Genomic DNA, 26,452 nt, shown 5'->3' on the forward strand with positions numbered 1-26,452 from the left:
GTGAGCCCCTCCCTAGACAATAAAGTCATAATCGCATGCACCAACAGCAGAGGAGGGGGGAGAAAAGAAAAACAAAAAGAAGCAAGAAAGGAGAGTCAAGGAAGCTTGTGCAGTTGCCCGAGGCTCTGGCCGGCTTGTGCTCCAGCTAAGAGAAGTGTGGCTTTAGTAGCGCGATTCTAGAGAGCAGCACCGGGGCTCTGAGTCTAAATGTACATATTCAGCACACTCAGCTCAATCAGCCAAAGATGATTCAAGGATTGGCTTTGCGAATACAAGACGTACAGTAGCAAGACATGGCTCACCCCTTTTCCCACCCCCTCCTTTGTTTTTTCAAAGACAAAAAAAAACCCCACTCATTTTTGAAAATTGAAAAGAGTGCCTCTGCGACTAGCAAAAAGCATTGGCGAGCAGGCTGTTTTGCTGTCATTGTTGTTGATGCCCTAACAATGACTTGTTAGATTCAAATTAGGACAGGGGGTTAGTCGTGAAATCAAACCGGGAAGTGGTTAGAGCAAGAGAGGGAGAAAAGAGAGCAGAGATAAGGCCAGTGGGGGGGATGCAGTTCATGATTACCTAACAATGGGTGGCCCTGGTCATCGGGGTGCTCGCTGAGTGCCTGCATGTGTGGGTGCCCTTGCCCTTGTATGATGCAGGGAGGGGTGGGCTCTGCAATGCTAGTATCTGGGAGGAGTGGGCTCGGTGGGCCCTGTGAGAGCACCGCTGCGGGGCTGCCCATGACATGGTCATCATCATCATCATCACCATCAACAACAACACCATCATTATCATCATCATCATCATCATCATGGTTAACATCCTCCCTGTAGCCCCCCTGGCTTGGCCACCCCAGATCTAGTCCAAAGGCCATGTCTAGCCCTGGATCTGGCTGGTTAACCCAGCTCTCTAGGTCAAAGGTGAGAGGTGACAACAGGGGCCTTGAATCAGGCTCCTCAGCTTGATTTACTCCCTTGTTTCTATCATCAGTGGTCCCTCTGAGCTCCTTCTCCTCCTTAACCTTAGAAAAAGCCCGGGCTGGACTCTCAGACCTCGCTGCTAATTTGCTCTTACTGCTCCGTAAAGGGGTAATGGGAGTATGCGGGAGGACACGGGCCTGATACTGAGCGGGCCTGTTTTTGGAGGTGAGCAGCTGGCTAAGTAACGGGTGCCCCGGCTTCTCGTCTCTTTTCTTTATAGTCACTGTGATGTGCCTATGTGGCGCACGGCTGGCACTGTTACTGTTGCTACGGCCTTGCCTGCCAAAGCCCTCACTAGCCTGAGTGGCGCCTGCAGCCTCTCGGCAATGCTCACAGCTGTGACTCGCCTCTCGGGGAGGGAGGGAATAAGAGTGCATATACCTAATAAACCTAGCGGCAGCCAGGCGGCCCGCATCGCCTGGCGGCCTTCCTTCTTCACTGGGCGGCCCGTGCTCCAGTTTGGGGCGGGCATGGCCGCAGGCGGAGCTTCTGTGGCCAACAGGGATAGTAGCACCCTCCGACTCCTCAAACCCGTCATCGTGAGCGCAACGCTGCCACTTCCCAGCCCCAAGACCAGCCATACTACACTCGCCTCCAGCCCGGCTCTCACCTCGCTGGTGATGCTGCTGTGGCGGCTGCTGCTGCTGCTGTTGATGAGACGGCACAGCCGGCTTCTTCTTGGAGGTGGTAGAGGAAGAGGAGGAAGAGGTGGAGGAGAGGGAGGAGAACGAGGAAGTGGATGACGAGGACGGTGAAGAGGAGGAAGAAGAGGCACCGAGACCCATGCCACTCTTGTCCCTGCTACTAGCACCCCCCCAGGCGCTCTTGGCTTCGCTGGCTTTGGCGTGGAGGAGGATGTCATCGGTGGCGGTTAGGTATTTCAGCAGCTCGGTGCAGGGCCGCCTCACCGGGCGGTTCTGTTGGCTGGAGCCCCCTCTTGCTTTGCCGTTCCAGGGGCTCTCCGTCTGCGGAGGGACGAGCAGAGAGAGAGCGAATGACTTAGTTAGCTCCAATAAAAAGTTTTGCACAGTGCAGCTGATCTAGTTGCGAGAAATGTTAAGTATTTTATTTGGAACAAAAACAAAAGTAGAAAAGAGACGGAGGCATGGAGAGCCTAAGAGTGTGACTCAAACAGCTCGAGCGCAGTGGTTGCCCAACTGTCTAGGAGGCGATGGTGGGAGTGCTGTCCGCCCATCATTTTAATTGCGTGGCCCCCCGAGCGCCACCGCGCCACTCTGTACGCACACCACGTCCTCCGGGAGTCCTCATTCGCTCTGCTCCAGAAACGGATGACTCAAAGACACAGTATGAAAATAGACTCTGTGAAGAAGGGTTGACGCACTGCATGTGCAAACACGGTACGCAGAGCTAACATATGTCTGCGCCGCATTCACCACACAGTGAGATACAGATGTTCTTTACATTGTGATGATTTTGTGCATGCGTTAAGGCATAACAAATGCAGATTTCAGACAGTCCTACCGAGCAAGAGAACACAATTAAGTGCTATATGCTGATATGACACTGAATGCACAGTATGCCACATTCTGGCGTGAAATCCAAACGGGCGAGAGTGAAATAATCCCATTTTTTCATTTAGCAGAATTCACAAAACCTGTGATACTTACGCTGACTAAAATTAAATCTTAATCAAACCCACCCCTATAGAAAAACACTCTCTTCAGAGCCATCTAATGAGTACATCAAGTCTGATATTTTGATCTTGTCGTCTCAAGGCATCAATCTCGCCGCAAGAGCGCCTGTCGCTGCTTTTTTTTTTTTCTTTCTTCTTTTTTCCCGTCCTCCAACAGGCACCATACCAAGGCGGATAAGTGGTGGAGCTAATGAGACAACGGTGCCGACGCCTCGCCTGGAAAGCCCAACAGCAATCAGCCTGTTTTCATTACGAGATGGCCCCCTGGGACAGTAGACTGCTAGAGCAGAAGTCTAACATCTTCTAAAGGCGGCCACCAAAACAGGCAAAAAAAAAAAAAAAAAGTGAGAAGGAGGGAGGGTGAGCAAGTAGCGAGAGAGAGCAAGAAAAGAGTGAGAGAGATAAACAAACACAAACAGGAAAAAAAGTGTGTGCACGGGAGTGAAATCAACAGCGTGTGCGTGTGTGTGTGTGTGTGTGACTCCCTACCTTGACGACGGCAGGTGGTGGTCTGATCCGGTGGTTGCTGCTGGCTGCATGGTTCTGTGCCTTGCCACCTGTGTATTGATTATAGCTGAGCTGGGAGTTTGCGGGTGCCAGAAGGAGTTTCTTCAGCTGCGAATGGACCCAAACAGAACCAGAAAGGTGGGAGAGGAAGAAGGAGGAGGAGGAGGAGCGGGGAGTCAGCGTGGGTTATGCAAATGGCACCTTTTAATTCAATTCGACTTTATTTAAACAGTGCCAGTTTACGGCGGCAGTCATTTCAGAGCACTTTACATTGTAAGGTAAAAGATTTACAATGGCAGCCTTTCAGTTGCTTTCATTTTTTAACTCTGCAGTTAAAAAAAAGACTTCTTTTTTTTAACTTAAGTGCATGCTACGTGACATGAAAAGTCAAGCCTCTTTTTTTTTTCCAGTGCAGGTGTTTTTGTGTACACACCACTAGGCTTCTCTAATGTGATTGAATAAACACGCTCAGGCATTTGGCTAAAGGTCATTTGGAAGGGACCAGCATGGAATAAAATGGACTACAATGTCACATAACATAACGTTTTAGGTCAAAGCCTATAAGCTAGAGAAAAACCCAGATGGCACGGATGTGTGTAAAAATAACAGCACCAAGGTAGGCCGAGTTCTTATTTGTGGTGGTGGGGGTGTTTGCCAAAAGAGATGACACAGGGGGATTAGCCGAGACCCTGCTGAGAGCAGACGAGATGAGATAGATTTCCTTTTCCCCCCGACTTTCATTACGTCCCGGCTTGATTTCAGGGCCCGTGGCACTGTGTCAGCCGCAGTTGTCCCCAACCACAGCGTTCGTATCACTGAACTGGCGCCACGATAGCGCTGTTATGTAATTAGCGCTGAGCAGCAAACACACTGATCCTTTCCACTCATTTCCCTCCTACTTGCATCTGCATCCCTGCTTGCTGCGACTGCACATAAATGAACACATTGTGGCAAATACGGAGTGTGAAGTCAGGCAAACGTCACACAGACAAATGACCGCTACTGGGGTTCTGGTCTTGTTGAGAAGTCTTATCTGATGTGTGCTTTGGACTGCCAAAAACACAGCGTACGTGTGAGTACGTGCGAGACCGGAGGTCAGGTCTCGGGTATAACTCATGTCTGAACTGTAGGATGGTGCTGGTGTGAGAATCGTGATAAGGAAGAGCTGTAGCTGTTACCAGGGAAGGCTCCTCGGGCTCTGGGGTGCGCGGTGAGCCGTCGGGAGAGGAGGGACAGCTCTGGTCACTGGCATTGGTCACGTCCCCATCTGCCAGGGCCTCAAACGAAGGCAATCCGTCCTCATCCACCGGGATGCTGTCCAGGGTCTCTGTAAGCACTGCCAGCAAGTTGGCCTCATTTTCTTCATCTATCTTCTTAGGAGGGGGGGGGGGGGGGGGGGGGGGGGGTAGAGGGGGGGGGGGTAGGGGGGAAGACAGAGACAAAAAAGAGAGGGGGGGGGAATGGGACATTTTAGTCAGAAGAAGAAGTTGCATCCCTTTTTCTTTATTTCGGGGAAGTAAAGGTGGTGGTTGGCTTTCATTGTTAATATAGAAAACATTTGTTTTTTCTCGTTTTTTTTATTTTTATTTTTGTGCAGCAGCTGAGCTCACTGCGTTCTGGCAGCCTTTTTTACAAAAACACTAAAAACCCAAACAAAATTTGCCTCATGTGCATGTGAGTCAAGCCTGTCACTCATATTTTAAGCGAACAGCTTACTGGACCAAAATAATATCTCCCCCAAGAAACCCATTACCAACGCTCGCTGACAAGTAGCAAGTATCTGGGGGAAGACAGCAATGGGTTGGGGCAGGCTGTGGTATGGAGGGGTTTATGGTGTGTGTGTGTGTGTGGGTGTGGGTGTGTGTGTGTGTGGGTGGGTGGGTGGGGGGGGATAAAAGGAAACAATGCGCAGAAGTTCTCTTCTCTCTCTTCAGCCCACAGCTTCGAGAGTCGTCGCTTGCCGACAAGATGTTTGCGAGCGGCCCTCAGATAAGGAGAAATTACGACTCGCCAAAGCTAAATAAATCTGATTTATTTAAAATTGCTGGTGTGACAGGCTGACATTCACAATGGGAGGGAACTCAGCTTCAACACTTTGCTATAAATAAAGCTTGTTTTTGCTACTCGGACCCCTTTTTTGAAGTGCAGGAGAAGTTGTGCGCTCGCAGCTTATAAATGTGTGAGGAGTAAAGACAGAGAGATGAATGTATGGAGAAGGCCTTGAGATGGGGAGGGTGAGGTGTGAGCTGCCAGCTATTGACCGGGGATAATAACGGCATGCGTGTCGGGGAAAAAAAGACAGAAAAACAAAGAAAAAGGAGAACGTATATAGATCAATGTTAAGACTGAGAGTAATGCAGCTCACTTGACAAAGGGGAGCGTGTGAGTCCATGTGAGGAACGACTGTGTCTTTTCTCTCGCTCGCTCTCTTTTGCATTGACAAGTGACGACAGGAACTTAAGGTTCCAAGGCCATAAAAACCCCACGGGGCTTCGGGACAGCAGAGAGATAAACAGCCTCATCACCCTGGGACGTTCTGTGGCCAGCCCAACAAGAGCAAATCCCTTCAAGCACACGATAGGATTCACGTGGCTCGGCGATGGCACACGGCCATCATTACGCCTCTCAGATATCCACGCTGTTCCTCAGAAAAATCCCACATGCGCACGCTTCTATCTACCCTCACTTATTTAACACAATTACACACACAGCATGGACGCCGCTGTTTTGGATCTGCCGCCGAGATAGCGGCCATTTTAATGCCTCAACCCCCACCCTCCCCTCCTCCAATTTTCATTTACAGATGACACAGATATCTTGGACGTTCACTTAGCTAGCTAACAGTGAGGAAAACGTTAATCTGATGTTTATTGAGTAGATTTTCTCCTAACAACACGAACACTCAGTCATTATTAAAAAATGATAAAGGGGACATATTTCACAGAGATAACGCGGCGTAGGCTGGGGCTGTGCTGCATTGGCAAGCACATGCTTTGCAGGAAATTGCTCTGTATGAGGTGGCGTGCTGTTTAATTACTTTCAAGAAGCTTCAAAATCCACTGTGCTGGAACCCCCGCTCTATTGAAATGCTCACCGTTTTCCAGCATCCCAAGTTATTACCTGAGCACTAAGCGGATAGGTATTAACTGCAGATAAAGCCGGAGCCTTGGCTTAACCCAAACGCACATCCTAGCATGAGAAATTAAAATTTAGGAGCAATTTCAGATGATCAAAACCGAGTCTTTAATGAACTGGCCTTCTGGTTAGGCACTCATTAACCATTCAATCAATGCTCCGTTTAAGGCGTGGCTTTATTTGCCTCGCAAGAGCGACTTTAAACCAATAAATCTATATTGGGAAGAAAGTGCATTACATTAAATGTTGGGAGAGCTGTGCAGGCTTTGTTATGTCATGGTTTGAAAGGGATTGGGGCATTTCTGCAGACTCAAATGTAGTCCTGTTTAAAAAAACACACACATACACACACAAAAAATCCTCCACCAATTGGCAGACTCCCACAGGCGCACTGTATCCCCAAAGATAACCCAGAAGGGACTCTCGTATTCTGTAAGAGACACTTGTGAAAACCCTGAGTCGTGACGATCATGCAACAGCCACTGCTGCGGCTCTAGTGGAGGCACTCATAGGCCAAGTGGGGATTTGAGAAACTGGGGTAAAGAGCAAACCTCTGCTCTGGAGAGAGAGAGAGGATGATCTAATGCCTCTGTCCACGAGGACGAGCTTTTCCACGCCAGCTTAAAGACCACACCTGGTGCACCAGAGTCAATCTACTGGCAGCGACTCTCTGGCCACTTGTTTATTTATAAACAAAGTCTCCATGTGGGTGGACCTCAGAAGCTATGGCACCCAAAGGCGGTAACACCAGCACAACCTAGCACCTCGCTGACGGCCCGCGTCCGCTTATATTGATTACTACAGCAGCTGCTGAGAGGGAAAAGAGGACAGAAAGAACAAAGAGAGGAGAGAAAAATTGTCTCGGCGGGAGCACTTTCTCGTCCATCCCGCTTAATGGACCTCACCGAATTAAAGAGATCTTAACAATCCTGGGCTAATTGTGGGATCACAATATATTAACCCCACTCCAATTCTAAAGGGTGCCGTTTTGCAGCAGTTTTATTCCAAATGCTTCAATTAGCCATAAAACATGCTGGCAAGTGCTGGCAGAGCTTCTCTTTACCCCCCGCTCCTCCTTCACCCCAGCCTCCCCCACGCTGGAGCAAAGAAAGCCAACTTCAGTTGTTCATTATTAGGTGAGGCCCTTTTGTTATCAGACAGGCTGTCTTTGAGCTTGTCCTTGCCTTTAACTCTTTTATTGAGTTCTACAGCACAGCATTATGTTCCAGGAGATACTATTCACACGGGCTGATAACGGAAGGTGAAGGTGCTGCTTTAGACAAACACTCGCTCCTGCACGCCGGGGCAAATAGCCAAATTAAAATCTGCTAATTGCTTCCCGAGGATTCCACGCTTCTTAGCGAATTTGCCAGCGATCAAATTTTAACGGGGGCAATGGATGATTTACACGTTTAAGAAGAACCTAAAAGTGTTTTGAAAGTGCCAGAATGACAAACCTGGTGGCTGAGTAACATCGGGACGGGGTTTAGACGGGCTAAACAGCCCCTCCGCAATCTTAAATTGAGAAGCAGAACACGTGACAGACACTCTGGGTGCGCGAAGATAAAATATCTCCCATAAAATGGGTCATCTAGTATTTAAAGTGCTGTTTATTCTCGCTGCCTCTTCCTGCTCTTTCTTTCTGTAAATACAAGCACGCCAACCAGTTAGCGCAGACAGAAAACGTGCTTAATAAATTGGCCACAAAATTGGGTGGTAGGGTTAAAGCTACGCCCTGACAATTTAATTGCTTTGCTCCATCTCCATCTTTGTTCTCCCCACCACCTCCAACTCTGCTCCCTTCTCTGTCAGATTTCAAAAGCGTTCCCTTGGATGAGGTTAAGCTTGACACGGGCCAGACCTAATCATGGCACAATCAGAAACTGAAGGGTGTGTGTGTGTGCAGCATGTGGGGTTGTGGTATCAAGTCATCACATCTTGACTCTGCCAAGAGAAGCAGCCTTGGATTTGATAAACAAATAATGTCATTCTGTGTTATTACCCCCGGCCCCCAGATTTCAGAGGAAATAAATCAAAGTCAGGCTTGCCGTTAAGGCGTTAGTCAGGCCTGACACGTCGGCTGGTCACACAGGCACAACATATGGCAGCGGGGAAGAAGAGAGAAAGGAGAGGCAGGGAGGGTGAGGTACAACACGGCGCGCGGTGGAGAGACAAATCATGGCAGCCACCAGAGACGTCTGGTCATTTAGCATGAGCTTACTGAGATGGAGAGAGGGTGATTATGGCCTATACGGAGCGATGAAACCATACATAACACTGTTAAGTTCCTGTGAGTGTGTGTGCGCGCGTGGCCGTCTGCGCGAGCGAGGCGGCGGTGGCACACAGTCTGATGGTGTTCCAAATCATAAAACTAAATGTTAAACCTCAATTGTGGTCAGGGCTGTGAATGTTTCACGACATGTAGCTGTGAACTGAACACTCATGTCATTTTCCATGTGACTACAAAGTCAACAGAGCATCTCGTTATTTAGAAACCATTTCCAAAGCAAATGATCCTATGAAGTAGATATGGTGGCTCTACGTGTTCTGGACACACACCCAAAAAGAAAATAAAAAAAAATCATAGTACTGGTAGTATAAAATCTTTTGCTTTCTAAATGGAGACAAGCTTGTCCAGCCCCGGCACCAGGCAGCTGATTTTAGCCTTCCCCGTCCTACTTAGCTGTATTTCCATAACTGGTCTGGATAATCCTTTTTTATCGTGCACAAAGTCACTATTTTCCATTTAAACAAAAACGGCATCTCTGTAAATGAGACAGTGATGTCACAGGAGTCGACTGCTTAGATGCCAGATGCCTATCCGGGTTTAGAAGGCTACGTGAGTTATAAATCAGCGAGGAAACGGTTCGAGCCATCAATAAGGAACAGGATGTGTGTGCGCGCGCGGAGTTGATGCATCTCCGGGGAACCATTTGAGAATGTTACAGCACTATCAGATGAGTTGATGGGGGAATGAGAGAGGAAAAAGGGAAAGTGAAAAGAGGGGATATCTTTCTCTGCGTTTGTGTGTGTGTGAGACAGAGTGAGCCGAAGAGAGAAAGAGAACTCTTGTTACACTTTTTGACACAGGCCAGATCCGATTGTGACACCTACCCAAGGGATGTTAGCAGTGCTGTTCTTTCTGGTTCTGTGACGGGGGAAAAAAATCCTTTGACTGGTAACCTTGCTGCTCAAACTCACCACCTGAACTCTGTCACACATCTGCTGAGATCAGCTGTCACATGCCTTCAGACCCGTCAAGCCCTTTCTGTCTAACTTTGGGTCACGCGGTCTCGGGGTTTGTGCCTTTTCGCAGAAGCACACGTGACCCGGAAAGATTTGCAATCTTGCAAAAAAAAAAAAAAAAAAGCATCTCTAGAGACAATGCAAACTGCCGTCGAAACACATTATTTATGACACAACCGTAAAATAATCCAGTAACCTCTATCTAAACACGTCGTAAAACGCACGCACGCACGTCTACATATCACACATTCTCGCACAGCTAACCAAATAACAGCTCGCAGGAGGCTCCGGTCTGTCCCGGTATAGCCTCCCCATCTACAGTCCTGCCCCAAGCTGCTGTTGTTTTCCTTCTACAGCCATCCAACAGATGGTCCAAGCAACCGTTTGCTAACACCACCAAATCACACACCATCATAATGATTGGACACTCTTTTGTTTTGGCAGCTACCTCCCAATCGGCTTGGCATGTGGAAACACTGATTGCTGTGATTGCTCTGACTGTGCCTTGCTCTGACAGCCACAGCAGGAGGGAGAGCAAAACAGAGATTTGGAGCTTCAAATAAGGAATATTCAGCTAGATGCAGAGATGTGATGAGGAATGGTGCTTCTCTCTGCTTTTTTTCCCCCTTCTCTTCCTAATGGCATGCAAATAGCTATTTGCTTAAGTCAGCAGCTCTGAATGTGCACTACTAAGCAAGGGGCCTTTGAACCTACTGTTACACTGCTGATAATGTGTTGGAGGAACACAGGGAGGGGGGACAGAGTGAGCGCAGAGAGGGGCAGAAAAAAAAGAAGCAGACACAGTGTTTCCACTGTCCATCTTGCCGCTACATTTCCTGGCTGGAATGCAAATCTGTCATCGGCTGTCAAGTGCAGCTATTCATAAAACAATTACATACAAAGAGAATGCAGGCCACTTCAGTTCTGACATTTACACAGATTTGAGAACGAACCAGAGTTTGTTGTTTTTTTTCCCCAAAGAAGACTCAATGTTATTATCCTCCGCTGACACCACCTTTAGACACACACGCACACACGCGCACCTTCACAATGCAGCTCCCTGACCTTTCGGGCCCTGCCGAGCCCATCGAGAGTTCGTGGCGTTTCATTTGTCATGGTAATGTCTTCCTCGGAAAGACGCCAACCCGAGGAGAACCAGGATGGAGTGGACAAGATATAGTCGTCTGCAGCGTTTTCAAACCACAAGACGCCTCGAGGTGTGCTCCTGTGTCACTATCCCGCTGAGCATCTTTGCGTGCGCGTGTTTGTACACACGACAGGGGACCCTATATCGGAAATTTATGGTAATTGAAAAAGGCCCAATCTTTCGGGAGGGGAAAAATGCAGTCAATTTGATTCCGCAGCGCAAAAAAAGGTCACCCTATTCAATTTGCACTCAATGCCATATGTGGCACGACAGGGAAACACCTGAAAGCAAACGATCTTATCGTGGCCTCGCAGGCTTCGCCACTTAACCGCCGCATAAAGCTATTTGCTGATTACTAAATAAACGCATTATCTTTCACTTTGATTTTTGCTTGTGCGCGCAAGCCGGCGCCTCGTCGCTTTTGGATTCAGGTAGAAAGCTGCCACAGCGGCGTGTGCGCCTCTTATCCGTGTCGTGACTTTGCGAGCGTGTTATCTGAGTGTTTCTTTCTTCTTCTTCTTCTTCTTCTTTTTTTTTTTTTGGCCTCGCACACTTTCCACTGCCGTGTGTGTGCGGGCTGCACGTCTGGTCGAGCATGTAGGGCTGCACGAGCTCTCGCATGTTGAGTGAGCGGTAACAATGCGGGGGTGCGCCCATCTTTACAAGCAAAGAAATGAAGAAAACATCAAAGGAACGGTGCACGTAAGTCGATACAATCCCAACCCATCGATGTGAGGCAGGGATACGATGAGAAAGGATGAGGGGTTGGGAATGTGTGGGGGCATGAAAGCTCTCACGGTCTTTCTTTGTAGCTGCCAGCGCCGAATTCTGAGCTGAATTTCATCTTAATCTGGGATCTATTCTCTGTGGAATACTGATCATGTTGCCTTTTTGAATGGATAGGCTTTACATTTACATTTAGCCGAGCAGACCCGACACACCTGCACCCACTAGTAGAGTGCGTAACGTCTGCCAAACACAGAATGATCAATGGTCGTTGACCACTTGATGACAAGCGTCCAACACTCGAAATCCCTTCCCTATCTGCCCATCAAGTTATTATACAACAAAGCCCACAGCAATATGAAAAGAGGTTTGGCAAGCCAGTGTGTAGCCTGAAAATGGGTTTCTGGAAAGAGCTGATCAACAAGCAGACAATTTTAGAGCCGTTGACTTCCTGATGTCAACAGCACTATCATGGCAGACACATCCAGCAGATATATCCCAAATACACCACTTCACAAATTCACAAAACACATATTTTACAGTTAAATGGAGTCTGTTTTCAATGTGTTTGTGCCAAGTAATAATAATGCTTACACGTACATCGTAATTTTGAATTGAACACCTGCAACCCATAACCCCCATTCTTTTGGAGACACCCAGCCTGTTTCTACATCCATCTCTGACACAGCTAACCCCCCCGCGACTGACGTCTCCTTCTTAAGTCTCAGTCTAATCCAAATGACATTTTAATACGCTCAATTTTTGCTTTTCAAAAAGTCAAACAAAAAGCGGCGTTTTTCCCTCCGCGCTGACAAAATGTCTGCAAAAGCATCAGCTCCTACTGCAGCTACTGATTGGGCAGCAAGTGAGTCATCCAAGCATCGAGTCACTCATGCATCTGCAGAGCCTCCGAGAGCCTCTTGAACTATTTGAGGCCTGTGCAGACTTAAATGCTTCAGGAATAAGCTGGAGCTATGAGCATGCAGTGCACATAATAAAGCTCCTTTCAAATGGGGAGGGTTTTTTTTTACTCTTTTTTTTCTCTTTTCCTCCAGCTTTTACAAACTGCGTCTCAAACAAGGGAAAACCTTCACATGTACAGTGCAAGACTGCAATAAGACACGGACAAATGCATTTACCTAAACTGTATACCAGCAACAACAAAACAGACGTTTATCAAAGAGCACTTTCTCTCATAAACACGGAAACTTGCTTTTATTTCATTACTAACCTGTCGTGCAAGTTCGTGTGGAAGTCGTGTTACAACCAGCAGAGCCTGACAGAATATGGCAGACTAACGGGGTAGAAGACTTCTACAACTGCTGGGTTTACCAGCATAAAAATATAAGCAGGCCTTTGCTGAAGACGGGCAGCAGCGTTTTGTCCAAAACTGACAGCGTTTCACCCCAAATCGAGGCGCGCACTGATTGAAGACTTGTCTCCATGCTGTTCCCCTCTTTCTCAGCATTTCTATATATATTTTCCCCCCATTCCACTCTGTTATTTTATATTGCTTTCTCATTACTGGCTAGTGCTTTCTCTCTTACCTTTGCTCATCTCTCCCTATCAGTCTGATCAGCTCATTTTATCTCTTTGCCCAGGAGGAGCCTGCACTTCCCGCCTTGGTTGCATTAGAGAAAGAGTATAAAAGCATTCCAGGAATCCCTGTTTATATATCTTCCTTCCACTCTAAAGTGTACACTGTTAAATAGTACAAGGAAAGTTGGCCTTATCGCGCGGCATCAGCGTGACATGTTGCTGTGTGAGTGAGAGTATAAGTCGGTGGGTGGGGGGGTGGGGATTATTGGCTTAGTGTTTTGGCCAGGTTAAAGTGAAACAGCCCTGAAAGGCTCTTAGTGAAGATTACCCCACGTACTAAAAATAGTCATTTTCACCCAGTGCACACACACGCACACAGACACAGACACAGAGACAGGAAGCAAGTGTCTAACGTGATGTGTCTGGCCAGAAACCCCCCCCCCCCCACTATCTGATCTTAGCATTGGGCGTCTCAATTCCACAAAGACACAAACACACACATGCACACACTGAAGGCTCCGCTCTGATGAGAGAGATGGGTATCCACTTGGGGCATGGGATCAGCTGGGGCAGGAACACCAAACCATGCCTCAATCAGCAGCAGTGGCCCAGTGGGAATATGTGTTGAGTGTGTGTGAGAGAGAGATGAGGGAAGGGGGGACTAGACAGGGAAGCCAAGCAGCCACCACCAGACCCAAAGATGTTCCCTTGCTCTTTTTCCAAACATTCCCTGTGGGGACTTTATTTTGGCTATATTCACCATTCTGCTTACTATCCTTTTATTTTTTTCCCTCCTCCTTTGCTCCCATCTCCCTTCCAGCCTTTCCTTCCAGAAGCGACTGTTGGGGGGCCAGAATATATTTGTTTAGCCACTGCTGCTCCAACTTGCCATGAGCCAGGGACAAATGCCTTGCCTTGGGAGTGAAAAGACAGAGAGCGGGAGAGAGGCGGAAAAGGGAGCCTACAGTGTTATGGGGCAGGCGGGTTGAGAGCTCTTGTTGTGGAGTGGATCTGACAGATGCTCCGAGATGACACAGGCTTGGACAACCCATGTCGGCATCTCTCTCTACTATACATCTGAGCCTATTTGTCTGCGCTCCCTCTCATTTATGTGTCTTGAAACGGAGCGGCACAGCAGAGCTGCGGGCCCGAAAGCCGCGGCTTGCCTTCAGCTCGACAGTGATGGAGGATTTCTTCCAGCAGACAGTGCAAACAATGTCTCGGCACAGTAAAACTGAAGGGAACTCGAGATGAGGAAAGTATGGTGTATTCTAATAAGACTCACTTGAGAAAATCATATTATACAGAGGAATATGATAATTCATACACCCTTTGCTGGAGCAGTGAACTGATGCGGGTGGTGTACTCTCAAATGTCAGCATAAATTTGCAAAATAAACGCAACCGGCATTCAGCAGGGAGTAGGAACAGGGACAATAAGGGTCTCTGCTGTGTGTGTGTGTGTGTGTGTGTGTGTGTGTGTGTGTGTGTGTGTGTGTGTATATGTGTGTGTGTGGGCGTGACAATTCCTCTCAGAGGGTCTATGGCTTTTTGTGCTTGTTCCTGTTTCAGCTCACAGGAGCTATAACGCCAACAAGTGTGTGAGCTAAAATGTGCTTACACAAGTAGGCAGGGCTGCTTGAGGAAAACATTTCATCACAGCATGTTTTATCAAAGCCTTCTAAAGATGACCCAATAAATCTAATCTGCCTTTACTTAAGAATAAGCGCCTGAGCATCTGTCCAATAAGGCAAAAACAAAACAAGACAAAGCACCATAATGCCTTTTGAAGGCGAGTGCCATCACATACACACACACACATTCTGAACACACAGCATCCTGTTGGAGTAATATAAAGAGTTTTCATATGTGACACGGACCACATGCATGCTCTCACAGCACGTCTCTGTATGATATCTGAATAATGCTTTAAGCCTCGGCTTCTTATTTTACTACATACTAAGCCCATAACATTTTACTTCCAATCCAGGGGCTTTCGTTCGGGCTGGCACAAGCCCAAGGCCCTCCTGGTCTATACGTTTTCACCATCCATCTGTCCCCATGCCTCTGCATCTGTCCTGTCATTTGCTGCTCTTTCCTCTTTGTTTCACTCTTTATCTCACCCTTGTCCTGTCTTTCCACCTGTCCATCTATCATAAGCGCATCTCACACGTATCGAGGTATAGGCAGCCCTGACATGCCAAAAGTTGCACTCGGAGCCAGTTTTCTTTCATAATAGCGCAGGCTGACTCGCAGCAGAGAACAGCTGTAAATGCCTTCCCATGCATACATGTGATGTGACCGTCCCACGTCCCTGAGGGACCGCCGCTAGGACGTCCACAGTGGAATTTGAATTAAGCCCAGACCAGTGTGACACATTTCCATCACTCAAATGGTTGACACGAAATCTGAGTAGAGACCTGTGGTTCCAAAGACACTGGGTCACACTTCTATGCTGTTATCTTTGGCAGTACATTGGGAACTTATTGGAGTAACTACCCCTCAACAACTGCAGCCCAAAATAGACCGTGGACTTTCACAAGCCGGGCCAGGAGCAATAGCTTTTATGTGTGTGTGTGTGTGTGTGTGTGTTACAGAGGGGAGGTGGGGGTCTATCATTCTCTACATTGGTGTCAGGGACAGTTGGGACAGTGGCAGGGAAAGGAGCAAAAGGCCAGCCAGGGGACAGCTTGTGATCTAATACCAAGCACTGCTTCCAGAACAGAACGCATATACACACAGAAACAGACACAGACAAAGTATTTTTACACACACATGCTGCTTAAAAAGTGTGCAAACACTTCCCATCGACCCCTTAATAAGAAAATAAAGACCTTCAAAGGGATGCACTCTTTTTATGCAACCAACCCAGTAAAAGCCACATATCACTTTTAACTCTTTACCCCTTGAAAGCCAACTATGAGGAACCATTGAAGGTCTGTTCTGAACTGAGTGGTTTCTGTCATGTTTTAGGCCTGCTTATAGAACAAAATGACTGCGTGTGCATCAGAGGGTGGTCTCTGGCTATGCAGCTACCCTTTGAAAAACCTGGAAACTATTCAAACAAAGTCTTGATTGATATACACGAATGAGTCAAAGCATGTCATTAATGGTACAGGGGAGGTCTTCAAATGTGGTGTTATGGTGGAAAGAGTTAGCATGGCACTAGCCTGAAATGCACAGAGTCACATTAAAAGACAGGCATGCACATAGGAGGCCTGTTAGTGGTGATGACAACAGCAATGGCGACTGTTCAAATGCCACTTTTTGTTCTTGTTGTTTTTTGTTTCTTTGCACGCCATAGCTTGGGCTTCTTTAGATTCTCCAGATAAAGCTGTGTAAAAGTGACCCACTGTATTTGTAAAAGAAGGACTGCCATCACTTTAACCTCTTGCTGTACTCGAACCTACTTTAAGCTGGCGACGTTACCCACTCCCTGCGTGAAAATGGCCCAATGATTTCCATGATGCATTACTTCCTGTCCCAACTGTCAAGTCAGACCCTGTTTACTCATTTGCTACTGTACTGCGTCGCATTAAAATGCAACCAGAATAAATGCTCCGGTGCAAAAGAAACAGCGGCATGTTTTTCCTTCTGTCAAAGCTGCAACCCGTTTCAGCAGCTGAATCACTTAACAACTGAACGCAGGTTCAAACTTCCAGGGAGTAAACTTTAAAAAGAGGGGCATCACCTTGACAGCTGCACCCAGCTGTTACACGTTTTTGGAGACAGCCTTGATAATCTGCTAGCTGCTTTTTCTCAGAACACACATATAGTCAGACTCAGTGAGTGAGGTTTATTTATTTGGAAGGAGAGGAACATGCATTAAAAATAAATAAAAATAAATAAAAATAAATATATATATATATATATATATATATATATATATATATATATATATATATACACACACACACACACACACACACACACACACAATTACAGGCTTGAAATCTAGCCAGTTATTAACAATTTCTCTAATCTTTAACTTTTCACTGGATGCTTCTCTGTTCTGTGTTGAAGCCAATCAAGGGGGTGGGGTGCAGGAAGTACAGCTGCAGCCCCCAGCCTTCTGATCCTTGCCGAGCAGCAAACTTTCCTCTGTCAGATTAAGTAGGATTAACTGGGTCCTGCAGTATGATGAACTGAGTGCTTCATATGGTGACTAGAAACTTTCCAAAGATGGAAAAATCCCTGGTCAGGGAAATGTATTACTTCCTTTGAAACCCCAGTTTTCACTGCTTAATTGGAAGCCCTTCCACATTCTTGGCATAAAACAATAGCTGCTGGCTTGATGAGCGCATGAAAACATCACCCGCTTACTGCGACGTACGGCGTTCACGCGCTGTCGGACACGTGCCGTAGGTGTGCGGGAGCATGTGCACTTGTAGGCACGCAAATACAAGCTCAGGCTCACAGTGGAAGTCAGTCACAGCTTCTCGCTCGGAGCTAGTTCCCTCATCGGGGTCCTCAGTGGGTGCTAAGTTCCATTGTGTTTTAAAAACGACACACACACGCACGCATATACACTCTCATTGGTATTTTTATCCATCCCCTGAGCCACTCGGTGGCTGCAAGCCATATCACTCTCAGACGACAGAGGAGCCACAGTCACACCAGCTAGTACTTAAGACCCCACCACCCCCCTTTGTGTGTGCGTGTGTGTGTGTGTGTGTGTGTGTTGGGGTGGTCCACGGTGGGAGAATGTCTGGTGATATAAAGGTGGTGGTGGTAGTAGTGGTGGAAAGAATTTAGTCTGTTATCAACTGTTGCCTGCAAGACCACCGAGGACACGCACAGCCGCACAAAACACACAACAGAGACCCGAGGAGTGTGACTACAGGACTACGCTACAGGTACACACATGCACTGCCTTCTCAGATGGGGTTTTTCCTCCTGAGGCGAGGCTAAAGCATCCAATCTCAGTCTTTCTTGTCTATCTCTGGCACTGATAAAGGCTTATAATGAACTGGGGACTGGAACTCAGTCCCAAGACCAATGGCTTTATGGCCTCGGCCAGATCATCACCCGCTGACGTCTGTCGCCGGGTGAGAAAAGAAAGAGAGTCCAATGGAAAGAATAGTACAGAAGTGCAGAGAGAGAGAAGCAGAGGGGGAGAGAAGTGAAGCGGGGCAAAGATTAAAGTTTTACACTCCAACCTTTGAGAAGCATTTTGCAACACAGTGGCCCCGACTATAAATTTACTACGGACGCGTTCTTTCAGATGTGTGCCGCATTACCAACTCTGAACTGAAATAAATGCTCCAGGATTTGATAAGGCTGTCTCCCGTCACGGCCAGGGTCCAAAAAAGGGGACAAAAGTCCTTTCGGGCTTATCGTTCCTCACACCGACTCCTCCTGCAAAAAGCGTATTTGTAAACTGGCAACAGTTGTGCATTGTGTTTGGCTTGCATTCAAGAATGCGATAGCCTGGCCGTGTTTTTATCCCAGCTCAGTGCTGACCCCTCGGAGAGCAAATAATGAAATGACCATGGATGCAAAATGTCCCACAGCATTTTGCTAGCCGTGTTATGAATAATTCACGTACAATGAGAAAGACATTAATGAAGGCCGTTAATAGTTGGATTTGTGATATTTATGTACTTACCTCAAAAAGATTGGACGCTTCGTTCCCATACTGAGCAGAAATGATCTCTGATTGGTCACTGTACCATTTGAGGCCGCCCAGGAAACTGTCTGCGTCTAAGTCACTGACATCCAGCTCTGAGAGGTCAAGTTCAGGTAAGTCTGGGCAGAGGGGCTGGTCTTCACCAACCAAGGCAGCACACTGGAGAAAAGATTAAAAAAAGACAAAAATCATGGATGGTTAGACAGAAATGACAGATCTTTCATGTGCAAATCAGAAAATGAATTATCTGAGCCATCCTGCAAAAGAATAGAGGGACTGGTAATCTGGGCATGACAAGGGGAACTCATACATTTGTATTATGAGCCCGAGCTTCTCGTCTTAGTGACAATTCACGTTCTAATTCCCTCATTTGATCATTCTGGATGCCTCTGCTGATCTGCCACTTTCATGTGACACACTAAGTAGCTGGAATTCATGACTTCTCTCACTGTCGCTCCATCGATAAGTAACGGAACAGCTTTTCTGACGGGCTTGTTTTTGCACAACAACGTGCAAGCCCCGCAACCTGTTTCCACTCAGCTTCTCTTCAGCCTCCCAGTGTGCTGCTTACACTGCCACTGGTAACGGCCTCCCCGCTACTAAATGCTGCCTGTTGACATTTTGTTATTCACCAGCCACTTTTATGTAATCTATCCAGTGTGTCCTGTATGCAGAAGATGTTACAGCTTCTGCCACACACAAATCATCAGATGTGGGGGTGTGTGAGTTTGTTTCCCCCCTGAACCAGCAGCTGAACAAGCAAAAGTCTGCTTCTTCTGGGGCAAACTATGAACCAGAGAGTCAGTGGTCATTAAAAAGGAAAAATTAAAATTAAAAAAATAAAATCCCCCAGAGCGGGGGATGTTTGCATGTTTACACTTTTGACTATGCAAATGCTGAACCCAGCCTGTGAAAACAGCTTCATACTGTAGTCTACACACTCCTTGACAACGCGTCTGTTTATGTATTAACGCCGGCCTTAAGAACGACATAAGAAGCCCGGATGTGTTTGGCCCGGAGCCTGAGGAGGGGTGAGAGTCGGGTTCGGCTCAGGGCAAAGCTGAGAGACGGATGCTGTGCCAAGAAGGAAAAACCGCCCAGACACCGGTGTCACAGTTCATCTGTCCTCGGAAACGCACCAACACGAATACACGATGACTTAAGACCGTGATGAGACAAATCCGTTATGTTGCGACTGCGAAGAGGAGGACAGATTCACTGCGTCTTAGGTTTCCCCCCACCCCCAGATGATCCAGTCAGACAAGACACGGAATGAAGAAATGGCAATAAAGCCGTTAGGATATTCAGAGGATGGACGTCCCTGTGCTCAATTATCTTATGGATTTCTTAGCGAACAAATGAAATAGCGCCGCCAGACAGACAGTCAGGGTGCACCACAGCGCTCCGGTGATTTACGCACGCACCGCGCATAAAAGCACCTGCTAGAGAGATTATTAAAGTAAGGAGCGCGGCGCTGATTGACAGTTAAATAGCAGGGCTTTAATACGTGCATACATTTTTTATCAGCATCGATCGGCTGAAGGAGGACACGCACATTGGTAGGGTTGAGAGTGGAAACTAAAATCGCAGTCTAAAAAAAGAAAAGATAAGGAAAAAAACGATGCTCTCCTGGAGCGTACCTGGAAGTAAGTGCAAAGGAGGGTGTCCGAATAACAAACAATCCCGAAAACGGTCTGCAAAACACACACACACACACGTCCATATACAGATACACAAACACACGTACACACAGAGCCGCATTTTAATTAGATAAGAGCTGTTTTCTTTCTCATAATCTGATCACGCAGACCACAAAATCGCAGCCGTGCAGCCGGATTGCAGTCATGTAGTTACTGTGAAAAACCCTCTCTGAGGTATCACTGAGATAATGAACGCAGACAAGTACCTCTGTATAACAAGCTGGGTGGACTCGGAAGATTAAGGGGTAAAAAAAAGGGGGGACGAATAAGTATCCTTTTGATGTGCGTTATTGTCTGCATGCGCTTTAACCAGGTAAAGTAAGCTGCATAAAAAAAGACAGGAGCGATAGTGAGCTAATGACTTGGATGAAGCGTTTAAAATCAGCAGAATGTTGTAAATAAATTCGCAAGAACACGGAATGATCTACTCTAGCTGGACGCGATGTTGCCGTCCAGCCAGGGCAGCATTCCTCCGGCAGGAATGTTGACACACAGACGTGGTACCGGTACCGTTAATATTAACATGCTCCTGCGCAATGCCAGATACCCGGTGCGTCAGTGTGGACAACCTTTGCACTTGCATTTGAAAAAAAATCACCTGGCTATCTGGACACAGCACATCAAAGGAATTATTTTCGTCTTTGGATTTCATGCGTCAGCGAAATACCTGACTTTGAGACATTTCAGTCATTTCGGCACGAAAACCTTCTCGGCACCGGAGCGCGTACAGTCCGCGGTTGGAAAGATATCCGCCAGCTTGCAAGCACTTGCTCCGACTAAACAGGGATCCTACGTGGAGAGCAATGGTCCCGAGCCCGTGCACGCGTTACAACAACTACATCTTTAACTGGGCTGAAAAGGGAGATTCCGCACATTCCCTCCACTTGTCATATATTCCCGTGTCGTATATCCCTCGCATCCTCAACCGTGTCCAGACGCGCACTAAGCCACGAACAGCACCGGCAACAGAGGAGGAGGAAGAGGAGGAGAGAGAGAGAGAGGGAGAGAGGGAGAGAGTGCAGACTTATGTGGAGATCATCGTGCCAGTGTTGTCCATCGTTCCAGAGGGGAGAAAAAAAAGTCCAGAGGGCTAGAGAGATGAAAGAAGCCGGATTTTATTTGATGCGCTCACCTCTAATTCTCTCCACACCGAGTCCTGGTTACACCTGTCCCACGCCATCCAGCCACTGAATGACGCTCCGAAAAATTAAACAAAAAAGAAAAAAAAGAAAAAAAAAGGGGGGGGGGGGGGAAGAAACCAAGTAAAAAAAAAAAAGGAAATCCACACACGCTTCCCACTCGCTCTCACAGAGGCAACTGCTGCCCCTCGCCGAGAATGAACCGAGGGCACCTGTCTTACAACTGCTTTCCATCACATGACAAAGCTATTAAAAGTAGTCAGGGGAGTGACTCCGCGTCCACACACTACTCGCCAGTGACGCGCGCTGAGCAGGCGGGGTCTGGCTGCGCACATAGTAAAATCCTTTCCGTGCACTGCAAAAAATGCCAAACTCAAAACCCATCTATCCATATGCCGGGCGGGGGGGCATTATGAAAATAGGTTAAGAAGGGTGGTTCGTGGGATTTGCACAGACTAAAAAGAGCAGTCCTTAATTCAATTTACTTGCTTTACTGGAAGATCAACTAGAACGAAATCAGTAAGATTCTGGATGTGAACTTGTGTCTCAGCCTCGTGATCTCAGTTTGTTTGCAAATGTGCAAGGCATATTGATATTACAATTCTTCTGCAGCAACTTAATAGTAACTGTATCACTGATTCCAGGAAAACTTGGAGACCATATAATGGAGAAAGCACAAGTCAAATGATGTCTCACCAGCACTGTAAAGCACAATTTAATGAGTTTAAGCACCAGTGCAATCTGTCATATTAAGTTTCAGCTTTGTAATTATAGTTTTTTTTTTCTCCACAATAAGCAAAGAACATATTGCATTTTCTGCTGCATGAAACGATTGTTCATTTAAAGTACTTTCTCAGCCTGATCTGTTCCCGTTTTACAACCCCTCCCCATGCCCCCGGCTCTCTTTTCCCCCCCTGCAGACATGCTGCTGTGATATGCGCAGAATGTGGTTTGGCACCGTCTTACTGAAATAAGCCAGTCTCTGCCTAAAAGATATGTCATCTAGTCGGCAGCCAGCACATGCTGATCCGAATCCTGCAGAGACTGTTCAGCGTTAATGGTGCCCTCGCAGATGTGCCTGCTCATGCGCACCTACATCAAGATAACAAAGCTGCAGGATTTCGGGTTGGAGGATGCAGTGTCCATGATTTTCAGAAAGAACCTCTAATCCTGAACCATCATACCGCAGGATGATTTCCTGACGCCCTCAGAGTACATTTTTAAATGAGGCTGTTGCGCGTGTTGTCCTTTCAACCTTGTTTATGTGTTTCTTTTCTTTCTTCACTGACAGTGATTCTCAGAGGTTTTTCTCAACTTCATGCAGCAACGCAGCCATAAAAAAAATTGGCTTTCGGTCTTGCCAGCTAAATCCAATAATGGAATTATAATTAGGGGATAATAATAATGATATTAGAATGTTTAAATGTTTGAATTACTGAAAATGTTCTGAAATTGCTGCACTCTTTGGTTGTGCAGAGTGATAAACTGTTCCCGTCTTTACTTCGTAGAATAGACTAGACTTTATTGTCATATATGGTTTGCAGTTCTACATGTGTTCAAAAGATTAAGCTAAAGGTATAAAAATAAACATAAATAGTAAGAAAGAAAATGCAACAATACTGTGCAGAGGTTCAGCAGCATGTGGTGTGAAAATGCACAGCGGCTGATATTCACAGATCAACACTGCAGTGTTTACTTAAAGACTCACTGCCATGCTCTTTGTACACCTAATCATATTACTGACCAATTAACCTAATTAGCTGTGAGATCTTCAACCGGGTCAGGCAGCTGTGAAAGTGGTGATGTCATCAAATCCAAACAGAGTATTCAATTCAACAATCACAAGCATTACTTTGCATTATTTTCTGTAAATATGGGGGTTAAATCATTTGAAATCCTTCCTTTTAGATTCTAAAATAGGTTTGTTCTTTCATGACTGGAAAAAAAAAGAAAAAAAAAAGAAAAAACAGCTTTGTTTTTTTGGCATATAATATATAGTACAAAGAAGGTAATTCTGCCTTTTGGAAAGTAATTCTTTGTCCATTCAGAGGCAATAAAGAAAAGGACAGGTGGCAGTATTAACCATGTATACAGTGTAAACAAGAGGTGTATAGGCAACAGTGCCTCAGTAAAATAAAAACAAAAGCTTTGTGGACATTTCAAACAGTGGTTTTTCTGTTGGAGCACTGACAGGAATTCAGCAGGAGTAATTCACTGTGTGCTAAATGTTATTGTCTCCCTTTCATCATCCATTACAGCTCAGTTCTGCACTGAAGCCGTCAGGAGTTAAGCGTCAGTTGGGAATTTTCTCAGCGTTTTAATGAAATATGCTATTACAAACCCACACTATTGCATTAGACTGTAAACAAATAACGCTTGTTAAGATGTAAGCATTTTCTTGTTTGGATATTATTCTCGGGAAATAACTTCAATTCTGACAATACATTTCTGCAATAAGAAACTCGCTCGACGGGATATTTCATCCCCTATCCGATTGTGTGTGCATGTGTGTGTGTGTGCGCGCGTTGTAAGTCTGTTAAGCCAACCTGCATGCAAGGAGCAGCTGCCTCCCAATATTAGCGATCCACTTACAATAAATCTCATTAAACACAAAATTGCACACAAAGCTGGAAATGCAAATTGTAAACTGCACCGATTATGTTCAAGGAAAACCAGTGTATGCTCAGCGTGCGTGTGTGTGTGCGTGCATACCATATGAGTGTGTGTATGGTACGCTTATAGGCATGTGAGGGCATGTGTACCACTAAATCTATACATCTGCCTCTCCACGCATGCCCAGAGATGCCAACCAGGAGCCAAGGCGAAACCTGATCGGAGCAGGTGGCGTGTGCAGTGACCTCACAGAGCCCAGATGGACCAGCGCTACACAGTTAGTAATATAGGGGCAACATGGGAGTGACATGGAGAGTAAAGGTAGGCGGCTTTGTGAGTGTGGCACGGATAAAACGCTCAACAACCTGGACTTAAGTCCTTCTGTGATCAAAGAAAAAAAAACGTGTAGATGAAGTGGGTCGACACTGTTTGTGTGTCTAACAAATGTCTGTTAGTGCAATGACAGGAGATACCGGTCGGATAGACACTTTAAGGTTCATGGTTTACTAAAAAAAAAAAGAAAAACAAACCTTGGTAAGAGACCAAAGCCGGTAAATGATATTTCTCCCTCTCCTGAAGCAGCATGTGAGTCACAGTCAAATGGCTTATCTGATTGTACTCTTCATGCCAATTAAGACTACAGAAGCTAAATATAGATGTACTATGATTTTCTTTCTTGAATGGCCTTTGATTCATTTTCTGTTGTTGTTTTTTCTGCGAACACTTTCTTGCTGTAGGCTGGCTGTTTATGTATGCAGTGGTGGAGATGTTTGTAGATATAGGAGTCGTTTCAAAAGAGGTGGGGGGGAAAACGGGGCTCTACAGCCCTACTGAAGTACAGGTAATCTTTGAAATGCCACAGCTTTTGTTTCAGTTGCAGAGAGCTGATAATGAATGGCTAAGTACGAGGGGAGACTGACGCAGGCTTGTGCAGAATGAGAAATAGGTGATGTTTAGTAGCCCACGTCAGAGGAGAAAGTCGGGCCAAAGCACTGCGAGCTACGGGACCAACATCACGACGTGTTCAATCATTCTGCTCCTGCGAATGGCCCGGGGGTCTTCGCTTTCTCACCACCCTTGCGTTTAGCTGCTCTTATAGATATCACCTCGCAAAAGGCCCAAATCTACAAGATGGAGTGTGAAAAGTTGCCAGCACCTATTTGATGCATAGCATGTCTAAAAAACCGCTGCTAACGGCTTGAATATTGCAAACTGCTGAGCGTTAACCTGCTTCAAGATGGACCATAAAGAAAGAAAGAAAAGCGACCGCTGATCCAGTCTCTAAAAAATCAAGCAATGTGATCTGTTAAATGAGACATACGTGCTTTCACAAGGAGGCAAACTACATGGTTTTTTTTAAACAAAGGATTAGAGGAATTCAATGAAAAGTCAGTTGACAAGAGAAGTCATCAAAGCCAAAATGGGTCTAATCCACAGATAATTATCTTTGCCGCCTATTTGCATTTCTGGTCTTAGATTGAATCTGATATTAACATTTCTATTTAAGAGCAGAATTTACATGGACGGGTTCTGCGGGTGAAATTAAGATCACGAGTCGACTTCGAACGCATCCTGTTTAAATCCGCGTCAGCTGTGACTTAAACTTTAAGTGGCCGTGTCTTGTTTTGCTTTATCTCTAAATTGTGTCACTGGCCCTTTGAGAGTGTGCTTCTGCACACCATGGGTGTGTGGGTGTGTGTCTGGTGGGGGGGGCGTGATTCATATCACTTTGTTGCATGTCATTGCTCCCAACTGAATCCATCCTAGCATCTGGCCATTTTAATACATGGTGGCTGGATTCATATGAATTAATTGAGGGCAGAGGTAAAGCAGAGTGCTGCATCTATTCATGTGCCACTCAGGCCTATAATAAGACAGCTTATGCTTGGCATGGTGCGCTGTCGGTGGATGTGCTTTCGGATCTTCGGTGCACGGGGGTCGTTTTTCCACTGGATGAGTCATATTGTTTTCTCCTTATTAGGGGACAGAGGAGGAAGTGGTCACATTTCGCAACAGTCAAATGCTCTACAATAACATAGGATGTAATGCCATACAGAACTGGCTACAGGAAATGTAATGGATACACAGTGCATGCATGGGCTTCTGATATGGTGTCGAATTAATACACTGGGTTGTGTTCAAAGTAGGCTTTGCTAAATCAGAAAAAAAAAGACAAAATACAAATGGGTTAGACTTTTAAATGTATGGCAACTTTTTAAAAACAGTTTTCATCTTTTACCTCTCAGCACTGCAGTGCATGTCCACACATCTGCTCAGGCTCCATAGGCTGCCAACTCATGCATTATAAGTGAGATGAACAGTGTGACGCTACAAATTATGCCGACGCTCGCCCCCTTTGACATACAGTAAGCTAGTGCGTTCTCCCCCTGTGAAGATTCGCCTCTCTTTGTAGTGCCCTTCAGAGGACCCGTTGCCTCGCCGCC

At 46.4% G+C, this 26,452-nt stretch overlaps 1 protein-coding gene across 8 annotated transcripts in view; it reads right to left on the bottom strand.

Annotated features, from left to right (window-relative positions):
* The window catches only part of ppargc1a (peroxisome proliferator-activated receptor gamma, coactivator 1 alpha), a 309,088-nt gene that overhangs the window by 14,457 nt on the left and 268,179 nt on the right, over nt 1-26,452 (bottom strand). Inside the window, exons 1-5 of one of the 8 annotated variants that reach the window (XM_085451450.1) lie at nt 21,389-21,730; nt 18,536-18,715; nt 4,314-4,508; nt 3,118-3,243; nt 574-1,939 (exon numbers count right to left, since the gene is read on the bottom strand). In XM_085451450.1, the coding sequence (XP_085307576.1) occupies nt 574-1,939; nt 3,118-3,243; nt 4,314-4,508; nt 18,536-18,715; nt 21,389-21,436 (1,915 nt within the window). In that variant the 5' untranslated portion in view covers nt 21,437-21,730. Of the gene's footprint in view, nt 1-573; nt 1,940-3,117; nt 3,244-4,313; nt 4,509-18,535; nt 18,716-20,923; nt 21,731-26,452 lie in introns of those variants that run through there. The other 7 variants (XM_085451451.1, XM_085451456.1, XM_085451455.1 and 4 more) reach the window with 7 other exon arrangements.

Source organism: Copadichromis virginalis, linkage group LG3, assembly GCF_057382275.1.
Source record: "Copadichromis virginalis isolate Kocher_CV1m ecotype Utaka linkage group LG3, C_Virginalis_male_GT1.1, whole genome shotgun sequence".
Lineage (NCBI taxonomy): Eukaryota > Metazoa > Chordata > Actinopteri > Cichliformes > Cichlidae > Copadichromis > Copadichromis virginalis.